The 26,043-nt window shown below is 50.9% G+C and overlaps 1 protein-coding gene across 1 annotated transcript; it reads left to right on the top strand.

The window, feature by feature from the left end:
- Positions 1-325: 325 nt before the first annotated feature.
- On the top strand, positions 326-1,315 carry LOC131764306 (Golgi-associated RAB2 interactor protein 4-like; the record flags this gene model as incomplete). The annotated part of the gene is made up of 1 exon (XM_059077373.1): positions 326-1,315. A coding segment is annotated over exon 1 (990 nt), but the record flags the coding sequence as incomplete, so codon positions are not given.
- Between the last annotated feature and the right edge of the window lie 24,728 nt (positions 1,316-26,043).

Genomic DNA, 26,043 nt, shown 5'->3' with positions numbered 1-26,043 from the left:
ATAAAAACCCAGAAGCGGAAGTGAGCTGAGGCCGAGGGGGAGCCTACCATACCTCTCTACACACTTGAAGAGATTCAGCCTGGGGTCCAGCCGCCCTACAGAGTCCCCGCTGTGACCATCGGTGCCCCTACCCACACCCCTGCCTCTGGGAGACCCTGAGGCAAAGGTGGGGGCCTGTGGGCTGGGTTTGGAAGACCTGCCATAAGGCCGCCTGCGTGACACAGGAGCACCGCAGCTCGCTCTGCTCTTCGGCCCATTAGGCCGAGGGAGGGAAGAGCCAGGGGCCCGCCTTAACCACGCTGCCTGGCAGTGATCGAAGACAGCCATGAGTGGGGACTCTCTGCTCCCGTATCACACGGCCCAGAGCAGCACCGGGCTGGGCCTGTTCAAAAGCACCATGGGGGAGCTGCAGCAGCAACTGCACAACGGCGAATACGACATATTCAAGTACGCGCCGATATTCGAGAGCGACTTTATCCAGATCACGAAGAGGGGACACGTGATTGATGTGCACAACTGTGACTGCACGGTGACCGTGGGCATCGCATCCACCAGCCCCGTCCTCCCACTCCCAGACATCATGCTGCTGGCCCGACGGGCCACCGGCTGTGAACAGCACGCTGAGCACAGCCAGCCCACCAAGGGGAAGAGCCACAAGGTTGCCAAGACCTTAGAGCTCACCAGGCTCCTTCCCTTGAAGTTTGTGAGGATCTCCACGCACGATCGTGACAAACGACAGCTGCGCGTGAAGTTTGCCACTGGCCGCTCCTTCTACCTGCAGCTGTGTGCCCCTCTGGACGCGCAGGAAGACCTCTTCGCCTACTGGGAAGAGCTGATTTACCTCCTGCGACCACCATTGGACGGTCACAGCCGCACCTACGCTGTTCCAGCCGGGGACATGATCTGCAGGACTCTGTTCGAGGAGGAGGAGGAGGACGGGAGGAGCCCGGCAGTGGAGGATTTCCAAGGAGAGTGGGATGAGGACCAGGTGAGCATCAGGAGCCTCCACACGCCCTCTGAGGTGGCCGCGGTCGGGTCTGCAGCTTTTGCTGGCGGGGAGGGGATCCAATTGGACTCCCACAAGCCCGATACCATGTCCGATGTGGCCACTGCCAAAGCAAAACCTACAGTGCTTGACAAAGAGTCAGCATCGCGGGCAACGACAAAGGTGGAGACAGCAGAGGTGGCAGGCGGCACCGCAGCGGGTGCTTTGAGCGTGGCAGAGATCAAGTCTCCTGCCCCCGAAGAGCAGAGCATGGCCATAGCAGCCACAGCCAGCAAGGGTCCAGGAGCAAGTAAAACCAACACAGCCACTGGGGGCACTGCGGGGAACAAGACCATCCAAAAAGCAGCCGGCCCGGGCTCAGGCAGCCGGAGAGCCACTAGAGACGACCAAAAGGAGAAAGGCCACGGCAGCCCGGGGGACAACAAGCAGGGCACTGCTCACAAAGCCATCAGCCGTGCTCCCATCACCAACGAGTCCAGGACCTCGCACAAATCGGGCAGGAGCTTACCTACAGCAAGTTCAGGTTCCATCACCAAGAGACTCAGCAGGATCGGCTCTTTCTTCAGGAATGTCAGAGCCAAGCTTACGACAAAGACAGTGTGGCCTCATCACGCGAGGAATATGTGAGCATCCCGCCGAAGGCAGTGGAAGGGACCCGAATGGAGGCCATCACAGAGACAGCAGAGAGTGGCCAGGGCCTGGAAATCACTGGTGGTGTGACATCTGAGACCACGGAGCCAGCGACCGTTGAAGGACCTAGAGCTGGGAGCTGCAAAGGGAACCAGGGCTCAGGGAAATACCCCTGGAGAGCCCATTGCAGCTTCCTACGGAAATTGAAATAAAAATCTGAGAATGCATGCCGTGTTCTGTCTGACTTTCTAGGTCCCGAAGCCCAGACGGAGCCTCACAGTGGATTCTGGGAGGTCAGCTGCGCCACAGTCTGAGACCCAGTGTCCAGTCAAGCGCAGCCCCACCTCACACACATGCTCAGCGCCAACAGCGGTGCTCCATCTGGCCTCCACTCCTTTCTGGCTTTGCACCGCCCCCCCCCCACAGCCATGGTGGAAAGTCAGACTATGGCCTGGGAAGCTCTCCTTCACTATGCCCGTATTGTTTTTTATAAACGCTTATTCCCTCTGAAGGCCTGTAAACAAAGCAAGAACAGGGACGCATGTCCCCTCGGGCTATTCAGTGGACAGAAATAAGGGCAGCGGTAGTGGCTAGCAATCAGAACAGCAAGCACTCTCACCTAGACTTAGCCGTTCCCTTCCCAGGTATATACCCTGGAGAAACACACATGTTCTAAGGAACAACTGTGAGAATGTGTATAGCAAAAATAACTTAACAGCAAAACACAGGAAACAGCCCAAATTTCCATCAACAGAATTAATACAGCAGACTATGAAGTGAGTGCAATATTCAATAGTGAAACATAAATGAGCTACACACATTAGCATAGATCAACTTCTCCTGATTTTTAAAAACATCAAAAGAATGGGATACAATTCCACTCACGGAACCATACTGAAACAAGCCCATTCTGAAACAAGCCCAAACAATGTATTGCATAGGGTACATGTTTTAAAAACAACTGTAGCTAAAAATGAGGGAAGAGTAAACACAAAATTTGGGACAGTTTTCTCTAGGGTGGAAAGGCTAGGTCAAGGAGGTTGACACAAGGCTGTCAGTGCTGCTGGGAATCGCTCCATCTCTTAGGCAAGATGGTAGGTACACAAGTGGTGTATTTTTCACATTTTACTAACTCTGAAATCAGCAAGGTCACCGCGGCAGTTGTGATGGAGTTATTGCCAATGCCTTTCTCTTTTTTTCACTTTTCTTTATGCACAAAAGTGATGTCAGAAAGGCTTGACATCTTTAAATTACATTTATTTAAGGTAAAGTACAAGAACGCTGGTTTGGTTATTAGGAAAAGAAGGAACGATATGCCTACTTTCCAGGTAAGAACACTGAGGCTCAGAGAAGGTAACCTGCTCCAGTCGCACATGGGATCTTTGCAGAACAGTCATCCACCAGCCCACTTCTTTAGGCAAAGCCCTGTCCGGGGCACGGGAAGGAGGCAAGCAAACAAGCCTGAGATAGGACCGGCACAAGAACCCGAGGCACCAGCATTCTTACCATCATGTTCCAAAACTACAGAGATGAGCATCAATTTTACTAGACTGAGCGGAGGGAGGGGTGGGGGCTGGGAGCCGGTTATCGCACTTCAGTGAGCTCACAGCTCTTAGCTGGCCTTCTCTCGAGAGCATCCAGACCACCCCTGAGCTGCGTCTGGCTCCCTGGCTTCTACCTCTAGCCTCTGGCATGACCCGCGCTGCAGCCATAAACAGGCTCCCACCTGGAATTCCAGCGTCCACTCCTGGAACACCCAGCGTCCAGTCCTCCTGCAGCCACTAATTAAACTTTGGAATGCCCTACTCAGAAGGGTTTTTCCATATCAAATCTTCAGGAACTTTTTTCTTCTTGGGGCTCCAAAATCAAATCCTTAACCCTCACGTGAGTGAGATTATTTGTTAGGTCAGAGCATCCTTGTTGATTGGACCTTCAGTTTGTGACTTCCACAGACCTCATCACGGGAGGGTGGGGAGAGGTCTCTTCTGTTGGTGGAGGGAATGGAGGGCACTTGGTGGGGAGCACTGATGAGAAAGCGAGACAGCCCGAGACCTACACATAGGCACTGTTGCCCCTGGCCAGACAAGGTTCCTGACCCCAGGATTAACCCAGAGCTTCCGAGAAGACTAGGAGCTGCAGGGAGACACAATGAATGGTTTACTCTCCACCAGCTTTTCCTTGGACCCAAGGTGGAGAAATTACGAAAAGATCACATCACATTCCTTTGATCTTATGATTTCCACACAGGCAAGTGCAGCTAAACACTAGTCTGAAGGAAGAAAAAGTGTTAAAACCATGTGCATAGCCCTTAGTCGTTTATAAAGTTCTTGAATGTGTGTGCCCCCTTCCGATGCTCACATCTTTCTATTTTGCAGATAAGCAAACGGAAGTTCAGAGCATTTAAAGGACTTGCTCAGGGTGGGAGGTGATGGTGCAGAGAGGGAGCTACCTCAGTGCAACAACTTTCAGACAGTGTGCCACCCCGGTCCCGCATAGAGGTACACGGATGGTGGAGGAGACAGGACAGCACGAGTAATTATCACAACTCTGAGTGACAAATACAATCAGAGACGTGTGTTTGGGGACTGGATCTATTCAGAGGAGGGGTTTTGGGGTTAGGGAAGGCTTCACAGGGGAATTGGCACTTTTAAGGATGAATAGGGCTCAGCCAGGTGAAGGAAGTATGAGGAGCAACGGTAAAGGTGGGGGAGGGGTGGGAGATGATCAGGCCACAGGAAAGAGCGCGTGCAAAGTACAAAGGCTTGAAACGTCACGGTGTGTTAAGCAACTACAGATATGTCAGTACCACTGGTTGGAGGGCAAGAGAAGAGGGACGTGAGGCTGGAGAATCAGGCAGCTGGGTCTTGGGGAGCCTGGGGTACTATTTGAGTGTATGGGACTTGCGGAACCACTGAAGGCCAGCGTCTGATGGGAGTAAGATCCCTCTGGCTCCAGGGTGGAGAGTTGATGGGCAGGGGGCTGTCTGGAGACACGGGGTCCTCCAGGAAGCCACTGCATTAATCCTGGCAGAGTTGGGGAGCCCTGAACCTGGGTGGCACTGGGGAGACAGAAGGGGGCAGAGTCGGGAGGTGTTGAAGAGATGGAACAGGACAATTTTCCAGCCCACATCCTGAAAGACGGGGAGCTCATGGTGTAGGTCTGGCCCTCATCTAAAGGAAGTAGAACTGACAGAGGTGGAGGTGACTTGCCCCTGTGGCGGCTATTGGTCAGTAGAGTGGGTAGCCAGAAAAGAGGCTCAACGGGAAAGCAAGGAGTAATGTGTTCAGATAGAAAACAACAGCTGCTAGACGGCTAAGGGTAAAACATCAGGATAAGGCAGCCGAGGCGGTCAGTGGGGCTTCAGCACTTGGAGAGGGGCAGAGCCCCTGAGAAGTTCCTTGTTTATCTGAGAGCCCTCCTCCCCTGGGCAAAGAGTCGCCCCAGAGAGCCCCTTGTGGCCACATGCTGGTACTGCAGGTTGGCGCTTGAATGAGGGGAGTCAGCACTGAGGCTGAGTCACCGTGACCCTTTCCCTTTGTCACACCACAATTAGTCTAATGCCAACCCCAAAGGTGTGAGCTAGGGGAGGTGGGGGGGTCTGGGCAATGAGGATGTGTCTCAACCAGGCGGCATGGCTCCAGGCCCCTGGCAGTGGAGCGGTAGAGTTTGAAATGGCTGAAAGGTCCCTGAGAGGCTGGGGACCCGAACCCAAGGGGACAATGAGTCACCGCCAAGAACAGGGGTGGAGTTAGTGCCAGGGTCCCTCTGCAGCATGGAAGCCATTTGAGAAATAACTGCTGAGCACCTACTGTGGGCAAGATAGGGAATCCGGGACCATGAGGATGTTCACGTACAATACACACACACACACACACACACACACACACACACACACACACACACACACACGTGCGCGCGCGCCTATAATACAAATCACAGCGTGGTAGTGGCCTCAGTGTACAGAAAGAGGCTTCACGGAGAAGTGGAGGGCTTAGCACAGGGATGGCGGGCTGAGTGCTCTGGCACAGGGAATGGTGTGATGGAGAGGGAGAAGGGCTTGGGAGATGTTCACAGATGACAGACAACTGCAGTGTGCCCAGGGTGTAATGTGCTCGGCAGAGAGAGCGGGCTGTGCGGTGGGAAATGAGGCTAGAAATAGAAGTAAGGCCACAGCATAGAGGAGAGACCCAGAATGCCGCACAACTCCCCTGAACCCCATGATCTTCATGACTGCAAATGGGACCTGTAACCCAGGGCCGAGGGGTGTGCAGAGTTGGTTTCTCCAAGAGCAGAAGGGCAATGGAAACCTAGACTCTTCCCCTTTGCCAGTTCAGAGAATGTGAAATGGATAATGGAGGCCCATGGCTTCCCACACTCTCTGTAAGAGGACCTTATCCCACAGGTGTGCTGAGGTTGTTACCCCCCTCATCGTGGGAGCACCTGGAGGAGCAGGCCACTTGGCTTTGGCTGCCAGGAGCCCCATCTGGTACCCCAGTGTGTGCCATTCCAATGATGTCATTTTCCACATGTGCCACAGCCTGTGAAAGGTTGGGAAACACCTTTCTAGATCGGCACAGGCATGTACATGATACAGTTTGCAGGTACTGTGAATGCAGCAGCAAGGAGCTGCTGAGAAGTGCCTTCCCTGGACAGCTAGCCTGCTCCCCACAGCTTCAGCTGATGCTCACCACGGCACCCCTCTTTTCTTTTCCCACTGACACTTTCACAGTCCCAGGACCCTGCCACAATGCAATATACACTGGTTCAAGGGAAAAATAAGAACAAATATATTGCTTTTCATAAAACTAAATTAGTTTTTTAAACATCTATCCTTGGCCTTGAGATCATGTCCTGCCTCCTTGTCTGTTAACATTATATTCTGAAGTGCAGTTGACCCTGAAACAACACGAGTTTGAACTGCTCGAGTCCACTGAAACTTGGAATTTTTTTTTTTACTAAATACATACTACAGTACTACACAGTCCGTGGTTGGGCGCACCCGCACAGGCGGAACCGCGGATTCAGAGGGCCAACTGTAAAGTTATATAGGGATTTTCACCTGGGGGTGGGGAGGTTCCTAACCCCAATGTTGATCAATGGTCAATTTATAACATTCATGCAGGAGAGTGTGCCATCGTAAGCATACCACTCGATGACATTTCACGAGATAAGCAACCCCACAAAACTAGCACCTGGCGAAGAATCAGAACATCCCTGCAACTCTGGAAGGGCCCCCTTGCAGCCACTCAAGGGTAACCACTACCCTAGCTTCCAACACCACAGATGAATGTTGTTTGCTTTTCAACTTTACAGGGCTTCCCTGGTGGCGCAGTGGTTGAGAATCCACCTGCCAATGCAGGGGACACGGGTTCGTGCCCCGGTCCGGGAAGATCCCACATGCCACCGAGTGGCTGGGCCCGTGAGCCACGGCCACTGAGCCTGTGCGTCCGGACCCTGTGCTCCGCAACGGGAGAGGCCACAACAGTGAGAGAGGTCCGCGTACCACAAAAAAAACCAAAAAAAATCCCAACTTTACATAGTGGAATCACATAGTATGTACTCTTTGACTCAGGTTTCTTTTCCTTAACATCATATTTATGAGGTTTGTGCATGACTTTCCTGGCGATCGTCCATTTATTTTCACTGCTCTCCAGTATTCCATTGTGTGATGATACTACAACTTATTCTGTTATTGATTTAAGTTATTACCAGCTTTGGGCTATTAAAAATAGTGCTATTGGGCTTCCCTCGTGGCACAGTGGTTGAGAGTCCGCCTGCCAATGCAGGGGACACAGGTTCGTGCCCCAGCCTGGGAGGATCCCACATGCCGCGGAGCGGCTGGGCCCGTGAGCCATGGCCGCTGAGCCTGCGCGTCCGGAGCCTGTGCTCCTCAACGGGAGAGGCCACAGAAGTGAGAGGCCCGCGTACCGCAAAAAAAATAAAAAATAAAAAAATAAAAATAAAAATAAAAATAGTGCTATTATGAACATCTATATACAGATCTGTTGGTAAAAATATATATAAACTTCTGTTCGGCATATACATAGGAATGGAATTGAATATATGCATATGTTCAGCTTCTGATTATACTGCCAAGCTATTTTCCTTCCAAAATGACTGTGGAAATAATAATTCCCACCAGGAATGTATGAAAGTCCTGGTTGTTCCACATCTTTGCCAACATTTGATACTGGTTACCTCTTTCCTTTCAGCCATTCAGGTGGGATATAGTGACTTTTCTCCCTTTCTCATGATAAAAATATATTTTCAAATATATAATACGGTGACCTACAGAAAACGGTAGTTTTGTTTGTAATGTCCTTAATAGGCAAAATTTAAAGTTGGTTTCCAAATTAATTTTGAAATTTCACACATCTCTGAAATCTTTAAAGTCTTGTTTATACATTTTTAAGGATTTTTCATTGCAAGGGAGCTCATATTTTTAAACATCTCCTACCATCCTGTGCCGGTACCTTTTGCTTTATAACAAACTACCCCAAAGCTTTGTGGCTTAAAACAACAGTCATTTTCTTATATTTTATAGATTCTTCTACATGAGAAATCTGGGTAGGACTCAGCGGGGTAAATCTTCTCCTCCTCGTGGTATCAAGCGAGGCTGGCCTGGAGAGTCAAAAGGAGCTTCTTCCACGTATCTGGTGCCTTGAGGGAAACGGCTGGTACGTGGGCCTCAGCTGGGACTGTCAACGGGAATGCCTACATGTGGCCTCTCCAGCATGATGGTCTCAGGTAGTCAGATGGCTTCCCTCAGATCCAGTGACCCAAGATAACCAAGTGGAAGCTGCTTCTGACTGAGCCTCAGAAGTCACCCAGCATAACTTCTACCACATTCTGTGGTTACAAGCAAGTCATAAGGCCAGGCCAGATTTGAAGGGAGAGGAACGAGACTCCACCTCTTGACAGGGAAATGGTAAGATCACGATGTCAAAGAACATGGCGGGTGGCAATATCATCGTGGCCCTCTTTGGAAAATACAGTTTGCCACTTCCCAACCCTACCCCCCATCCTAACTAAGTAAACTGGCCCGGATGTGCCCGAGGAGCGCTGAGGTCATGCTGGTGGCCCCCTTAGTCCCCACTCTTAAATGCTTTCCCCTTTTCCCCATTTTCACTTTATGTTTTTACTCCCCTCTCTTCCTCTCTGCTATCAGTTAGCTAAACTCACAGGGACTCCCACTGAACCTTTCTTAGTCCCTTCCTCCCCATCTCTCCCCACATACCTTCAGGCTCTTTGTCCTCTGAGTGACAGATTACTGGAACACCTAGAACCATATCAGGTCAGGCCCAGAAGGATCTTGACTAATCCCACATGCACTTTACAGATGAGGAAGTTGAGGCCTAGCGAGGAAGGGGATTTTCCCAAGGTCCTACTTCAAGTAAGTAGCAGACTTCTGGCTAGCGCAGCACAAAATACAGCCTACAGTGGGTCTTAAAGAATGTCAACACTTGCTTTCCACTTTGGACTTCCTGAAACTAAAGCCACTCGTTTCTGTTTCACGTTCATTGCCTCACCATCACAATGTCCTTTTGGCCTCTTGGTTCAGGAGCGAAATCAATGCTGGCAGGTTTCTGTGCCCAGAGAGGCCTGTCCCAGCCCTGGCCTGGGTCTTGGCCTTCAGAGATGGATGGGGGTAGGGGGGAACACAGATACGGCAAGTTGGGATCCATATAACCAGCCCCCCTCCAACCACCTCCTTGTACTCCAGACACAAGTAGCTTCTTTTGATCCCAAAGTCCAAGAATTCCCTGAATTCAAGAATCAACTAGCAGCCAGTTTTGAAATTTTCTGGGCATCCAGGATTTAACTTAGGCTGCTGATCACTGAAGTCAGGCTGAGGATAAATTGGAGGTGATGTAAAACAAGAAGACACAACTCTTTTTTTTTTTTTTTTTTTTTTTTTTGCAGTACACGGGTCTCTCACTACTGTGGCCTCTCCCGTTGCGGAGCACAGGCTCCGGACGCACAGGCCCAGCGGCCATGGCTCACGGGCCCAGCCGCTCTGCGGCATGTGGGATCCTCCCGGACCAGGGCACGAACCCGTGTCCCCTGCATCGGCAGGCGGACTCTCAACCACTGCGCCACCAGGGAAGCCCCGAAGACACAACTCTTAAGGCCAGGTCCAAGAGACAACAACTCTGTTACATTACAGTCTATTTCCTCCGTTCACTTCTAGCAAGCGGACTATGGGGCCCAGAGTAGGGAGCCCAGGCTGGGCTATCAGACATCCCATAGCATCAGCAGCCGGAGGTTTTTTTTTCTTTTTTTGGCCGTGCCTCGAGGCATGTGCGATCCTAGTTCCCCAGCCAGGGACTGAACCCTTGCCCCCTGCAGTGGAAGCACGGAGTCCCAACCACTGGACCACCAGGGAATTCCCAGCAGCTTGATCTTGAGGGAAGAGCATGGGCTGGAGAAAAAGCAGGCGGCTGGCACGTTGCTCTGGGATCTGAGTAGTAATGATGTGGAGAACAGCCTGTTAAGAAGCCTCTCAGAACTCTTTGTAATCCGCCAGCCCAGTGCTTTCGGGCAGAGAGCAGTTCTGCAAGTCGGTGATAAGCTGAGAGTGGGACACAGGTGTGCTGTCAGGGAAGTCACCTTAGGCCAACGGTGAGAGTCCCCAAGGCTGTCTAAGTGCCCAGGACAGAGGGAGAAGTGGCACCTGTGAAGGGCTGTGTTGAGAAGAAGGGATTGAAGTAATTCTTTTCAACTAGTACAGCCTGTAACCTCCTTTAGGGGAGTGGCCATGTCTTACAGTTTCTGAGTCCCCAGGTGCAGCACACATATTAGAGGCTCTATGAATGTTTGTTATAAAGACCTACAGTCACGAGTCCATCCGTCATTCTCCTGCATCCAGGCACAACGGTGACCTTCCACAGTCCCTGCTCCCCTCATTCCAGCAGCCCTCTGCCAGCTCTAAGTGATGGGAGGCCCAGGACATGGAGAGAGACCATTCATAATGTTCAGTCCCTTCTTGCCCACGATGCCAGGCCCTCCCTAGGGGCCCTCTATTGGGAGTGGTAGAAACAAGTCACGAAGGGTCCCATACCTTTCTTTCTTGCTGGGGTCCCTTTCTCCAGCCAAACGAACACAGGAGCCATTTCTTTTCCTTCATACTCCCCTGCTGGAGGGAGGGGGAAATAACAAGGAACCATCATCAGCTAACAGTGTTATTTCCTAGCCTGTGGTTGGCCAGACCCCACGACTGGCCCTTGTCCACACGGTCTGGTGCTGTGGCTGCATCAGCTTGGGTAGAAATTGTATGAGCAGCTGCCACACTGGGCACGGGGCCAAGAAATTAGCAGCCCACCCCGTGTTTCTCTCCAAGTTCTGCAATCGTTTTCACTGCATCTTATTTGGGGCTGCCGCATATGATAATGTTTGTATCGATTGAGCCCTTCCTCTCACACAGCTGCTGTTCTAAGACTTCTATAGGGATTATTGTGTTTAGTTCTTTCTCCACAGCTCTATGAAGTAGTCAGTGTTATTCCCATTTTACAGATGAAGAAGCTGAGGCACAGATGTGTTCACATACCTTACCCAAGATCCCCAGTGGTGGAGCCAGGATTAAACCCCAAGGGGTCTGACACCCAAGTCCACACTACTGACCGCACCACGGGCTGACTCCACGGAGTGCATGGTCTTAGAAGGTATCAGACCCTGCACTATGGAGAGTGGCCAGCCTACAGCCAGCAGTCAGTAAACTCCGTGGCTTAGAGACAGGTGTGTTACCTAGGACAGTGGGCACTGCATCAGGTGCCAGCCTCCCCGGGCTGTGAGGGCCGCTCCACCTCCCTCTGCTCCTACGCCAGGCAGCGCCCTTCACTCAGGTTCAAGAGTGTCGCGGCCACCGGGGAAATGAGCGGTGTTGGCGGACGGGGTAGCTTGCTCCTCCTTCTGGGAAAACAACCCAGAGTCCTGTCCTGCTGTCACCTGTCTCATCTGGAACCACCTTAAAATCTGTCATCTGCACTTTCAGGCTGGGACACCTCAGAGACCCAAGGGATGACTTTCCAGACCCCAGCGAGAAAACCCAGTCTAACACCCGCCTGGCGAGAGAGGATGGAAATGGCTCCTGGGAAACCCGCCTGGCCACACGCTCTCTCGGACCGTGAGCTCGCGAGCTAACAAATGTCCACCGTGTGCCCTCCTAACTGGCCATGTAGTGCTCGCCACCAACTTGCCTCTACTTACCCACCCACTCTTGCTCCTTCTCCCCTCTTCCCTTTGTCCCCGCCCCACGGGCTGTCTCCGTCTCCACTGGAATGGCACTCCGTCTCACTGGGACCTTCCACATCTGCTCCCACCCCTGCCCCCAGCTTCCCTCCCTTCTGACGTTTACTCAGATCTGAGGATGCCTCCTCCCACCAGCCCACGCTGAGGACCTGCAGGCCAAGGGGACGACGGAACCTCCTGCCAACAAGTCAGGGCTGCCGCTCTCTCTGGGGATGACGCTGCCTCCCTCATCACCTCCCTGGGGCACAAAAGCTGAGTCCTTTTGTGTTAATTCCTGGGGTTGCTTGCTTTTGGCGGCATGCTAATTTATGCAAACTGAAGGCAAATGAGTATAGAAAGCTATGTGACCCTGGATTTACTGGAGATCAGCAGCTCCCCTGACGGGAAGACTTAGGGAAATTCTGGAATCTACTTCCGAAGAGAAATTTAAAAATAGAGTGGCCTCCAGTTGGAGTTTGGGGAGGGATGTGGCTGGAAGTCATTCGGAGAAAAGAAGCACAGTCTGGCTTCCCTGTCATTAGTAAGTGACCCAGCAAAAGTCAGAGGAAGAGAAAGCATCTGGCTGCCAAGCCCTCCCCCCTTCTCCTCTCCTGGCTCTGAGCTCTGGTTACGCCCCATGCCCTGCCAAAACCTCCCAACGGGGTACACAGTGGAGGGCAGAGCACCAAGGGCATTACTGCATCTCTGAAACAAGGCATTATTTATGTCCCACTCCCCATGACAACGCTCTGCTATTCTCCCCTCTTCTTGCATCTCCTACATCCACCCCCTTCTACTTGTCCTCACTGGGTATGGCTGGTCAAGTACACAGAATGTTCTGCAACCTGGCCAGAGTGGTTAGGCAGCAGTCTAGATGTTCCAATAAAGAAGACCTCAGAGGATAGCTCTGGGGTAGGTCAACTCAGGCACGAAGCCTTAGGCGTCTCATTTGCAGGAGGACCATTCCAAGAAAGGACAGGAGAGAAGAAGGTGGCCACAGAAGAAACAGCTTCCGTTCTTCTGCCCCTAGGCTGGGAGGTGCTGACTAACTCCAAAAGGCACAAACTGACCTTTGCTTAAAGATTTCAAGAGAAGAAAATACTTTTTCCAAAATCTTTCCAACAGACTACCAAGCGTCATCAGAATGTTTTTACTTGTATTAACATAATTGCTTGGTGCTGCCATGGACGTCATTGTCTTCTGGTTCTTTCCTTCAGGTAACTAGAGTACAGATGCTTCTGGGTTTTTTTTGTTTGTTTGTTTTTTATTTTTTGCAGTACGCGGGCCTCTCACTGTTGTGGCCACTCCCGTTGTGGAGCACAGGTTTCGGACGCGCAGGCTCAGCAGCCATGGCCCACGGGCCCAGCCGCTCCGCGGCATGTGGGATCTTCCCGGACCGGTGTACGAACCCACGTCCCCAGCATCGGCAGCCGGACTCTCAACCACTGCGCCACCAGGGAAGCCCGTTTCTCGTTTTTAAGGTAATACACCGGCAAACCCTTAACACATGTCATGAAAACACCTGAAGACAAACTCCCCCAAGATTCAGGGACCGCCTCACTGCTTCGCTTAAAGGAGATGATCCAAACTGAACCCTCCACTTCAGGGGACAGGAGCTGTGTTCTCATCTGTGTTCCCCTAGCTTGGTGGAAAGTTTATTGAAGGCCAAAACTTTCAACTAGTCAGTATTTGGGGCTACTCAGAGGAAAGAAAACATGCTCTTCCGTGTATGTAAAAGGCAAGGGCACACTGTGTATCAAGCATGTAATATATCTCTTTTAAGTCTTATAACTAGCCCAATAGATGTGTATCATTCCCATCGTACAGATGAGGAAACTAAGGCTAAGAGTTAAAGGCGTTTGCCCAAGGTCACAGAGCTGATGAATGGTTCTGGCAGAACCTTCTACTGCTCATTACTATCCACTTTCTCCTTTTCTTTCTAGGCACGTCTTAAACTATATTTCCTGGTCCTCTTGCTATTAGGCTGACCGCATCACTGAATTCTGCCACTGAAATAGGGACAGAAGTGATTTTGCCACTTCCGGTCCTAGTCCATAAAAACCTTGGTACATCATGCCCTTTCCCATCGCTATCTGGATGACCCAGGGTACCAGGAAGCCAAAAAGATGGGAGGAGCTTGCTCCCTGAGTGACTACATGGAACAGAGCACCCTTCACCTTGTCCTCTGCTCCCTGCACTGGACTGTGACTTGGATGAGGTAAACCTTCACCGTGTTAATCCACTAAGAGTTTAGTTTGGGGCTTCCCTGGTGACGCAGTGCTTAAGAATCCGGCTGCCAATGCAGGAGACACGGGTTCGAGCCCTGGTCCGGGAAGATCTCACATGCCGCGGAGCAACTAAGGCCGTGCACCACAACTACTGAGCCTGTGCTCTAGAGCCCGCCTGCCACAACTACTGAAGCCCGCACGCCTAAAGCCCATGCTCCACAACAAGAGAAGCCACCACAATGAGAAGCCCACGCACTGCAACCAAGAGTAGTCCCTGCTCACCACAGCTAGAAAGAGCTTGTGCACAGCCAGGAAGACACGGTGCAGCCAAAAATAAACAAATAAAATAAATTAATTAAAAAAAAAAAAAGAGTCGTTTTTCCTGACTGCATGGTGAAGGCAAGATCTGACACCAAATCCATCAGACTCTAAAGACCATCCTCTCTCATTGAGACGTATTGACACAAATACAGCAGAAATATAAAAGCCCATCTATAAAATATTATCTAATCCCACAGTTCACCTCTCTCCCACCATGCCTCTCCCACAAACAAGAATTAGATTCCTCAAGATTTTAGAGGAAATTGGGTAAACAAAAACATAAAATCAAGCAAACAATCGACAAATATTTGTTGACTGCACACTACCTGCCAAGCATAGACAAATCTGCTTTTGTTGTCACCCTGAGGTCATGAACTCTGCCCTTTGCTGTCCCGGATGGGAGGGGAGCAGAGGATAAGGTGGGAGGCAAGCCTATGCCTGTTCTTTTCAGCAATGAGATTCTCCTTGGTTCTCCCAGTGTGTTAATGGGCTACCTGGGGAGTGTCTGATTTTATGTTTGAGAAGAAGAATAGACTTTCAATCTGAAAAACAATTTTTTAAATTTAAAATACATTGGGACCTCCCTGACGGTCCAGTGGTTAAGACTCCACACTTCCACTGCAGAGGGCGTGGGTTGGATCCCTGGTCAGGGAACTAAGATCCCACATGCGTGAACACAATAAAAACACTGAGCATTAAAAAATGCAATGTAACTATATATTCAAAGGAGAGTTTTTAATTCTTTTAAAAATAAAATAAAATACATTATATTCCTGAAGTTTCACATTTTACAGATGGGCAGACTGAGACTCAGAGAAGCTTAGAAACAGCCCCAGGCCACAGTGACAGAAGTTAAACTTGAACTCCGCTTCGTCTGATTCCAAAGTCCTTGCTCATTGCACCATGGCAGTGTTTTCTTAAACTGGGCTGCTCTTCAGAATCACCAGGGGAATAGTTAAAACACAGATTCCTGGGCTTGGCGCCAGACTCCCAAATCACTGACCTGGGGCAGGCCTCAGCAATCTCTCTTCGCACACACCCCAGGCCTGACTGAAGACCAGCCAAGTTTGGGATCCACTTCTCTGCACCTCGCGGTGGGAAAGCTAAGAGGGTACATGGATGCCAAGGGAGCAGAGGGGAAGAGAACACAAGGGGGCCTTCTATGGGTTTGTCCAGGGCCGGCCCTGCTCACAGCTGGGATCCTGGCCATGAGACCCAGAGGACAATTAACGAAAGCAAGAAAAGGCCTTTTGACTCAGCTGTTTGTTTCCCTTACATCTCTGCTCAGGTGCGAAGAGGGTATCATGCCTGTGGAATTCTGCTGCATCCACAGGCATCTCCAGACCTATTTTTTAAATTCGCCAGGAATGAAGAGAGAAAAGTCTGCCAAGGTTCAGAATTTGCTAGTCATGTTCCTGACTCAGTAAAACTGCCTTGATTTTAGTGTTCATTGCTTCCAAGCCTGTGCTCTCTGAGACGTGGCTGGGATGAAACTGACTGCCACACTATCTTGGAAGCCAATTCATGAAGAATGGAGACAAAACCGGCAGGAGGGTACCGTTTAGCCCTGAGGAACTGAATGGTTACTTGAAGAAACATTTTAGCATATCTGTATATATCAATAGGCACTACAGGAGCTCTGCTGGGGAACAGTAATAACAGCTGCCCTTAACTGAGAGCTTAGTTTGTACAGGTTCACAGTCTCTTATCCATAGGTTGACCCTATAAATGTATCATCCAAACTGAGCAATTGTGAAAGTGAAAGTTGGGAGAGCTATTAATAATGTCACCAGGACAAGGGCAAACCAGAATATCCCAAGCAAACTGGGATGTATGATCACTCTATCCAAACCCCTGAGCCAAATGGGTTTCAAATTCAGACTTTTAAAAGATTTTACAGGAAATACTGTACTTGCGTGTGTATCTCACACACACATACAAATACCCTAGAGGGATCCAGGGCAGCACCTCATGATCAAACGTTATATTTCTGCAGCAAATATACGAATATTCACAAGAGGGATAAACACACACTTCGGGTCAAGTTTTGCCATCTAATGATTTCTGAAAAATACTTGTTTTCAGAAAAATTGTCTTTCAAATTGTGGCAAGGGTTTGTGGACCTGTACTGAGAGCTTTAAGTACTTTCCATAGTGTGGCAGAGATGCTAGCTGTCCCACTGTAAAGGTCCTCTCCTTCTTTGATAGTAGCTAAGTGTGCCCATGGCCGTCTGGAATAAAGACTACATTTCCCAGTGTTCCTTGAAGCCAGGTGTGGTCACGCAACTGAGCTGTGGCCAATGAGATTTGTACGTGGAAAGATGTGATCAGGACAACCCACAAGTACAGATACCCATGTACCTGTCGTTGACAGAGGGCATCCATTCTGATTAATTGAAATCCATGTTGTAAATACTTTGAAAATGACTTCTGGTGTGCAAAAACTTCTGGGAAGTCTCTTTAGAGAGATGGGTATGCTCTTCTCCCCCTTCTTCCTCCTTCCTCCTGGCTGGAGTGTGGACACGATGGTTGCACCTTGAGCATCCACATCACTTTTGACCACGAAGCTGAGGGCCACAGCTTCTGAGGAACCAGAAAGCTAGTAGGATCTTGGCTCTGGACAACTCCCTGGATGGCCTACCTCTGGACATTCGATGTGAGAAAATAAAACCTTTTTGATTTACGGCACAATTCATTTGTACTTTCTGTCACTCGCAAAGGAACCTGTATTCTAGGATTTGCTCTTGGCCAGCCTCAAACTCTCAGATGGTGATGTTTATTTCTCTCTCATTCAAAGGCCTGCAAGTGGGCTGCGGTGGCTCTGCTTCAGACCGCGGGTCATGTTCACATCTGCCCCACGCGTCTCTGAATGCTGGGACTAGTGGACACTAAGGACGTGCTCTGTGTGTCAGGGTGAAGCTCAACCACACGAGCACATTTACAGCTTCTGCTAATGTTATGCTCCATTCCTTTGGCCAAAACAAGTCACAGGACAGACCAACATCAAGGGGAGGGGACGAGGATACAGTGAACACCTGCAGGCGATCATCTACAGAACGGATACACGTGTGACCCCGTCCTACTGCCGCACATGCACCAGGGGCTTCCAGGCATCACCCCTAGCATCGCGGCAAGCCAGCCGCTCCTCCTGATCACTTCCCATAATTCCTGGTATGCTGCCCTCCCCGCCCCTAACCCCCAGAGGGCACTACCAAGGGGAGGGCCACAGGACAAGATGTCCTTCTGTTTGGTGTCCGGTCTCTGTGCTCTCCTCAAGACCACACACCAGGCTACGCCAGCACACCTGACCGAGAGGTTACGTGGGGGGGCCCTCCTACCTCACATCTGTGTCTGTCTCCCAGGGGCCTCCTTCTTCAGAACCTCCTCCGACAGTTTCCACCCTGTGTTGTGCCCAGCCCCTGCCCCACAACCAGAGGGGACTTCTGGAAACGTCCTCATTAGAGTAAGGAAGTGCATTTCCCACAAACCTCTCCTCCGGCCTTACTGTGCAACCCCAGGTCCCACCCCCACCAAACAGGAACTGTTGGAGGAGAGGTTTAAGTAAATTAGCCTCAGGCACACCCGAAAGCCTGAAAGAAAATACCCAGAGAAGCTGGGAGGAGGGGGTGGATGCTGGGTGTGTTGTCCACTCAGCCAGTAGGGAGCTGGGTTTCAGGGAAGAACAGATGGGCAGATTTTGCCATTAACTGGCGGTGTGACCGCCGGCAACCCCTTTTCCAGGCTTCCATGTCTTTCTTTGTTAAAAGAGGGACTTGGCCTTCCCTGGTGGCGCTGTGGTTGAGAGTCCACCTGCCGATTCAGGGGACGCGGGTTCGGGCCCCTGTCCGGGAAGATCCCACATGCGGCGGAGCGGCTGGGCCCGTGAGCCATGGCCGCTGAGCCTGCGCATCCGGAGCCTGTGCTCCGCAACGGGAGAGGCCACAACAGTGAGAGCCAGAGGGTGGGTGTCTGGAAGGATACATACGGTGAGGCCCAGGGAGCTGGGCTAGCATGAGGCTGAAGTTCATGTCCTTTGGCCCTTTTCAAATTGTAACGCCCACCAAGCTCAGCCCTTACCTGCCTCTGGGACCCATTCAGGGCCATGGTCTAAGGTCACAAAAACTGTCCCCAGCAGGGGGATCCATCGGCACTGACTACAGTATGATGACACCCTGGGTGTGTAGCAACTCTGGCCTCAGCGCTCACCACTCCCTGCCTTAAGGTCCAGCAACTCTAAACTACCTTTAGTTCCCAACACACACCTGGTGCCTTTTGGCCTCCAGGCTCTTATTTGTGCAGTCCCCTCTCCCTGGGAGACCACGGTCTCTTGATCTCCAGTCCCCCACCCCACCTTTCCCGGCCAATGCCTCCTCATCCTTTGCAATTCAGCTTCATCCCCACCCAGGTTCAGTGCTTCTCCACACTGCTCCCGTAATGCTTCAGCATTGCACTCACTACTATCTGCTTGTGTAACTGTCCTGCCCTACTAGACTCTGAGCTTCGTGAGAGCAGAGACCATGTCTTATCCATTTTCTTTCATGCCCTTTATCTTTCATAGCACCTGACACATGACAAATGAGCAAGCTCTGACTGATGAATGAATGAACGAGTGAACGAACGAACTGGGAAAGAAAAAAGCTGGAAGGAATGTCATACATGGATGGTAACGACTACCTTTAGCCTCCCACCCCTTCTATTTGCTACACACATCATATCTGTAGTCCGAGGAAATCACGCTGAGTAAACACCAGAGGTGGCCTTTAAGCCAGGTAAAAGAGATCACCAAGGAAAGAAGCACTGTGTCTGATTGGAGGGAAATAAACGCCTTGCCTTAACGATGGTAGGGGAGAGAGTGAGTTTGGGGTGCGAGGTCTAGGAGGGGCAGGACAGTCAGGAAAGGAGTCTTTGAAGAAAGCAGGCCTTCATGGGGTCATTGAGAAGGTTGGATTTGGTGGGTAGATGGAAACTGAGCTGTCACACACATCCATGGCTCCACCTGGGCAAGGAAGAGGCTCTGAGGAGGAAATCTGAGTGTGTGAGGGGTATGTGAGGGCAGAGAGACAACTTCAGCTGGGTTCCTGAGTCCCAGAGGAATCCAGGTGGCAGAAGGAGGGTGGGCTCAGCTTCCCCCCTCTCTCACTCCTCTTTGGCTGTGTAGGGTTGCCTCAGGCCTGGTGATTTGAGCACGGGGGTCAATCCCTCCCATGGAGCTCCTGGTAAGAGACTTTGTGATGGTCCCTCAGGAGGCTACTCAGTGGGCCTGATAAGCAGCAGGCCAGGGGGCGGGGTTTAAAGAAGATGATTAAAATTGCATAGTGATTAGACTTGAATATTCTAGTCAGGAGTTTTATTGATAAGAGAATGTTTCTTTTTACATGATGTGCCAACCACCATTGTTGAGTTTCTCCGCCAAGGTTCAGTGTGCACCGCGAGGAAAGATATTAAACATCGGAAGCGTCTAAATTGTAGTGGATGTAGCAAAGGACATTTGACGTGCCCTAAGCTGACGATTCCTACCCCCGTGGGCCCCCAAGAAGAGGGAACCTCGTCTGTCCCTAAGTGTAAGCATGAATCGAACCCTGAAGCCTCCCGCAAAGAGGTCACTCAGCACCAATTAAAATCCAGGCCATTACCTCAGCAGACTCCGTGGCTTCATCCTCTCCAGAAGAAGGAACAGCCGGCACAGGATTCTCAAGGCTGACTAGACTGGCTCCAGGAGCCAATTTCACCTCAACGAACATCGCAGGAGTCCGGCGCCGACTGGACGAACTGCGCACGCACACGGTTTGCGCCGTTGTGTGCAGGGGCGACTGTGCGCATGCGCGAGCGTGCGCGTGCGCGATGGTGCGCACGCGCATCACTGGCTGTCCGCCCTCTTTTAATTAATTAATTTATTATTATTATTTTTTCTTTTCTTTTTTTCTTTTTGCGGTACGCGGGCCTCTAACTGTTGTGGCCTTTCCCATTGCGGAGCGCAGGCTCAGCGGCCATGGCTCACGGGCCCAGCCGATCCGCGGCGTGCGGTATCTTCCCGGACCGGGGCACGAACCCGCGTCCCCTGCATCGGCAGGCGGACTCTCAACCACTGTGCCACCAGGGAAGCCCTTGTCCGCACTCTTGCCCCATCCTTTCCTCCATCCCAGACCCAGGTCCCTGCATTCAGGGCTGATGAAACAGGGCTGTGTAAACTCCTATTCAACTCATTTTAATTGAAGGTCCTACAGATGACCAGAAATTTTGCCTCAATTCAATAGAACTTGTAAAATGCAAGACCACCTGCCTCTCTCCTCCTAACCAACTCAACCCATCGCCAAGTCACTGGAGATGTAACCTGGGCCCCTCAGGAGCCTCTGCTCCTATCAATGTCTTACCTGGGCAGGGGGGGCGGCAGGGAGGGAAGTGGCGGGAGCACGGGGCCGCAGAAAAGACCCAAGGGAGAAGCAGCTGCAGTTAAGGCCCTGAGATGAAACTCCTCCCCAGCCCAGCCTCCTCAGAGACGATGTTCCTTCTAATGTTTGTTGTTTGTTTTAACCATATTCTAATTCCTTGAAGTTGCCAACGGCTAACCACACTGCCAACTTGGCTGACATAAACAGATATTAGTGTTGTAAATAAATTGAACTTACCCAACAGTTAATAAGATTTGCAAAATGATATGGAGCATATAGTCACTACTTTGTTTCCTGGTAATTAATCATGGTGGAAATAAATAAGGCCAACCACTGATTCCCAAGGACTGCATCTCCCAAGCCACAGGCTTCACAGAGGCTTTTCTAATTCCTGGATATTAGCTGTGCTGTCTGGCTTTGTGTTGTCTGTGCAGCTTCCAACTCCTCTTTCCTATTGGATGAGAATCTCCCATTGGATAAGGTCTTGGTAGGTGGCTACTTGGGAGACTAAACAGGCCAGGTGCTCCTCTCTGCACCCAGGTGTCCAGGTCATAGACCTGAACCCCAGCCTGATTCAATACGCTACTTCTGCCAAGACTTGTCTTGAACAAGTGACGCAAGGCACAGAGGCACTAGAATTCTTTCCCAGTGATGAGGGGTCTGTACCAGGCCATTCTGGCTGAAAAGCATTTATTTCAAAAGCTCCTGCTGTTTTCTGCCTATTTCCTCCAGGCCCCACCCTATATTTTCTTCCCAATAAATTCCCTTTTTGGCTACAACAGCCAGACACTGTTTCTTTCTCCTGAAAGAAACAGTGTAACCCACCAAACAGCTGCTTCAAACCTTTCTTGCTAACAGAATCCCAAGTTTTCAATTGTTCGTACATCCATCAGGCCCAGGTAGATGTATCATGATTGGTCCGTCCCATCCCTTTGTCCAGTGATTGGTTGAAGATTAGACCTGTGACCCAGTTCTGACCAGAGACCCAGAAGGAAGCTACTAGAGCTCTGAGAAAGCTTTTCCTCACTGATTTCACCCTTACCCCTTTTCTTCCTACTTGAGAAGCTGCTACATGAGAATGGAAGCTTGGATCCACTGCAGCCATCTTGCCGCCATGAGGGAAGACCGCGGCAGCCGTGAAGAAGGCAGAGAGAGAAGGTGGAAGGGCCTGAGTCCTTGATGATCTCTCAGAGATTCCACACCAATCCTGGCATCACCTGTCTCTGACCTGCAGGTTTGCTGTGATTAATCAGCCCGGTCATTTAGTTCTTTATTCCAAGTGTTTTGTTATTTGCAGCTGAAACATCCTGATATACTGATTCATTAAATTTCACTGTTTTCCAAAATAACATATATTCTATATATAAATCTGTTCCTCTGGAGAATCTTGACTGAGTAGACCAGTGTACTGGTGGGTTGAGGGTAGCATCAAAAGATTCCTTTTTTTTTTTTTTTTTTTTGCCTAGGATAGTCTCTACAATCTGTTCTGTTGACAGAGCATACCCTGGGGAGCAAGAGGGTGGTGGGGACAGTGATGTCCCATCCGAGGGGAAGAGTTGGGAGAGGGAAAGGACAGGGAGGAGGGGCGTGGGGTGCATCAGGCCATAGTGTGGAGGACCTGAACCGTCAGGGTGAGGAGTGTGTAGTTACATTAGTAGTGGTCACTGGGGAGTCACCGGAGGTTCCTGAGGAAGAGAGTGACATAATCCAAAAGCTAAATCTGGTGGCTCTGTGGAGAGGGATTGAACAGGAGCGCTGATGTCAGGGGGCCCAGGGAAAACATAACGAAAGGCTGAACTTGGGCATGAGGAGATGGTAGAAAGTTCACACGAGGAAAGAACAGAATAGAATCCAGGTGACCAGACCACCGAGGACATGTAGGAGGAATGCTAACTCCAGTAAGGGAACTAGAAAGTGAGGCCAGGGAGCTGGTTTGTGGGCAAGCAATACTGAGTGTAAGGTACTCGTAGGTCATCCAAGTAGAGATTTTATTGGAATCATTATTGACTGACACATATTGAGAACATACTCCCTTCTGGGTACCATGTTAAGCCCTTCAAACTCATGATCTCATTTAATCCTCACAGCATCCCATTGGGTAGATATTATTGCCCCCCTTTTTAAGATGAGGAAACTGAGACTCTGAGAAGTTAAGTACTTCCCAAGTTCCCACAGCTAGTAAGAGGCCAGGCTCGTTACTCCAAAGCTCCCAACCGCCTCTAGGCTCCGGCAATTGGACAAGCGGTTAGAAGCTAGTTTAAGGCCACAGAGAAGATGGGGGGGGGAGGGTCTTAGGAATGTCCTGGGACCTCCAGGAAATTTGGAGGAGGAGAGGGAGAGAAGAACTAGTCTTTATCGAATACCCTTAGACAAGTCACTTCACTGTCACCATCCATCAGTTAGCCTTTACTCAGACCTCAGTTCAGCAGTATGTGAGTGGGGTTTGGAGTTGGTATTGATGTCCCACTACAGCTCACTAGCCACAGTGCCATTAGCTGAATATGAAAGAGATCCCTTGCTCCTTCCACTTTCCAACTCAAATTCCCAACTTCTTTTTCTTTTCTAATCAGTACTTCTTTTCTGGTTGTGAGTGGCGGGCAGAACTTTGAAGCAAAATCTGGACAGCAGATGCAGAGGTGGAGCCAGGGCCGGGGAAGCAATTTTGGCGGTCGCTGTACTTTTCAGTTATTCCTTGGGAGCTTCAGAGGTAGTCTGGGATGGAGAGGCACTGAAGAGACAAGAGGGTAGAGAGGATGGCCAGAGGAAGAGGGGAGATGCTAGAGACAGAGAAACCGGGAAGGAAGGCTCGAGGGAGCTGGGGCCAAGGAAGCATTTCATTTACCCTTTCTCCGTCCTCACTTTTATCCCCCAGGATCCTCACACTGGGCTTCTTGACTCCCTTTTCATCTTCTAAAAGAAAAGAAACTCAAGAAAACAAACTGAAACCAAGTTGATCTTCTCCCCTTCCAAGCCAGTTCTATGGCCGCAGCTGTCAGTGGTACCTTCTCTTGGTCCCCCGGGCACTATCTTCCATGCTTCCTCCTTCCCCATCCCACATCCCTTCAGGAGCCAAGTTCAGCACAATTAACCTCAAACACTTCTCCTTCATCAGGCCTTTCCTGTGACCCCATGAGAAAGGGGGTGAGCCTCGGGAGCCTGGAGGAAAGCTCTGACTCATCCACCCCCCGCCACTCAGAGCCTGATGAGGAGAGGGGGTGATGGGTGGGAGGTCACCCACCTTCAGTCCTTCCCCCCTTCAAGTCTGTCTTCCTCAGCCGGGCCTGTGCTCCCAGGGCCAAGCACATTCTGGGTTCCTGACTAGTGTTTGCAGAATGAATAAATATAAATGAAGGAACATGAAACGAAAGGTGCTGAGAGCAGAGGCTGCTGGATGGAAGAGCCTCCAGTCGCACCGGCTGCCACGGCAGTGAGCCACACGGGGCTCTCAGTGAGTCACACGGCTCTCCACACCTCCAAGGCAAAGCTCTGAAAACCATTAGCAGGCCATTAGCTCTGATTCAAGCCAGCTGGCACGGAGCAGGCTTCAGTCACCCAGCTGCAGAGCTCACACACTGGGTGCCCATCCCTTGGACCAGCAGCCTCAACCTCCTGAACCCAATGCCCCCAGCCGGGTCCAGTCTCAGACCTCCTGCCATTGCCCTGTTTGGGCAAGACTGTGGGGTAGAAGCTCCTAGCAGGTGGGGTCTTTGTCTCACGGCCTGTGTACCTTCAGGAACAGGCTCACCAAAGGAAGGAAGATGGGGTTATTCACTGCTCATTAGGTGCCAGCAGCTGGAACACACCGATGTCATTCAGCCCGCCCAGCAGCCCTAGGAGGCGGGTCCTCCTCAGCTCTTTGCAAAGGAGGAAACAAATGCAGGCGAAGACATTGCGACTTCCTTAGACCACACAGCTATTTCGGTAGCAGAGACCCAGCGTTGGTTCAGATGACGGCCTTTTGCTCTCAAGCCCCTGTTCCCTCCAGCAACCATAAAAACAAATGGATCTTGGGCCTGGAGGAGGGAACCCTGGCATCCTGAAGTCCGTGCAGTTAGAGCCCCTTCCCTCCCCGACCCAGGCTGAGTGGGGGAGAGCAGCACCTCCATCTGAGCCTCTCGAGGTGGCTCGCTCCTGGGGTGTTGCTATGGCTGGGTCTCTGCAGCCTCTCAGATGCCCAAGATAGGGAAGGGAGGACTCCCTCTGAGACCTGCAGGGCCTGGTATGTGCTGCTTGCCAAGGGACGGCCTACTGGTTCTACCCCAAACCCTGAGGACCTCCTCCTTTTGCTAGGAGCCTTGGAGCCCAGAGCAAACAGCCAGAGGTGAGGACACATGCCACACTCTTAGAAGGACAAAGTGTCCTGTGGGTGAGAAGAGAGGCAGAGCCAATGAGACTGGCAAGGGCGAGGTGATTCGGCCCTTGGCCCCAGAGCAGACTCAGCTGGCTAAGAGAGTGTGCTCGCGATGGGAATTCAGACGGGACAGAAGCCGTCAGAGGGCAGGGCCCGAGGCAGGTTCACAGGGGCCCACCCAGCCTCGGCCAAGCATGCTCAGGTGTCTGAGAGGCAGCTTGAAAGGGCCCCCATCATAGCCAGCCGGCACCAGCTGACTGTGCTCTGCCTTCCAGAGCTCTGTGCCCTCAGCAATCACTGGACCTCTCCGAGAGCCCCTTCCTCCTGATCGTCACACACTTCAGAAGGCTAGGATGAGTATCAAATGAGACGGTGCATGTGAGCAAAGCACTGTCCAACGGAGCATATGGAAGCAATGGAGAGAAGACATTCAATTTACGTTTGTTAAATGGAACTCTTCTTACTACTAGCTGGATGTTGGGCTTGCAGCTTTTGCTTGATAGGGTTTGGGTTCACATTCCCCCATATCTTGTCATTCTCCCTTTTGATTTGTACTTGGATGGCTGGGGAGTCCCCGTGAACATGAATTGCAGGTCTAGTATATGCGAGATTAGTCCTTCTCAAAGTTTGGTCCTGGGACAGACTGTAGCAGCATCTCGTGAAATGCAAATTAGAAATGCACACTCTTGAGCCTCACCCCAGATATACTGATTCAGAAACTCAGGGTGGAGCCCGGTTACTAGTATTTTAATAAGTTCTCTGGTGTTGTTAATACATACTAAATCCAGTGTACTAAGCGTTTCACATGAATACCTCATTTAATTCCACAAAGCCTAAGGAATTGGGAGCTAAGATGTCTGACTCACAGGTGAGAGACAGGGGTTTGGAGAAG

Source organism: Kogia breviceps, chromosome 1 (genome assembly GCF_026419965.1).
Source record: "Kogia breviceps isolate mKogBre1 chromosome 1, mKogBre1 haplotype 1, whole genome shotgun sequence".
NCBI lineage: Eukaryota > Metazoa > Chordata > Mammalia > Artiodactyla > Physeteridae > Kogia > Kogia breviceps.
This window is presented reverse-complemented; position numbering and strand designations above follow the sequence as displayed.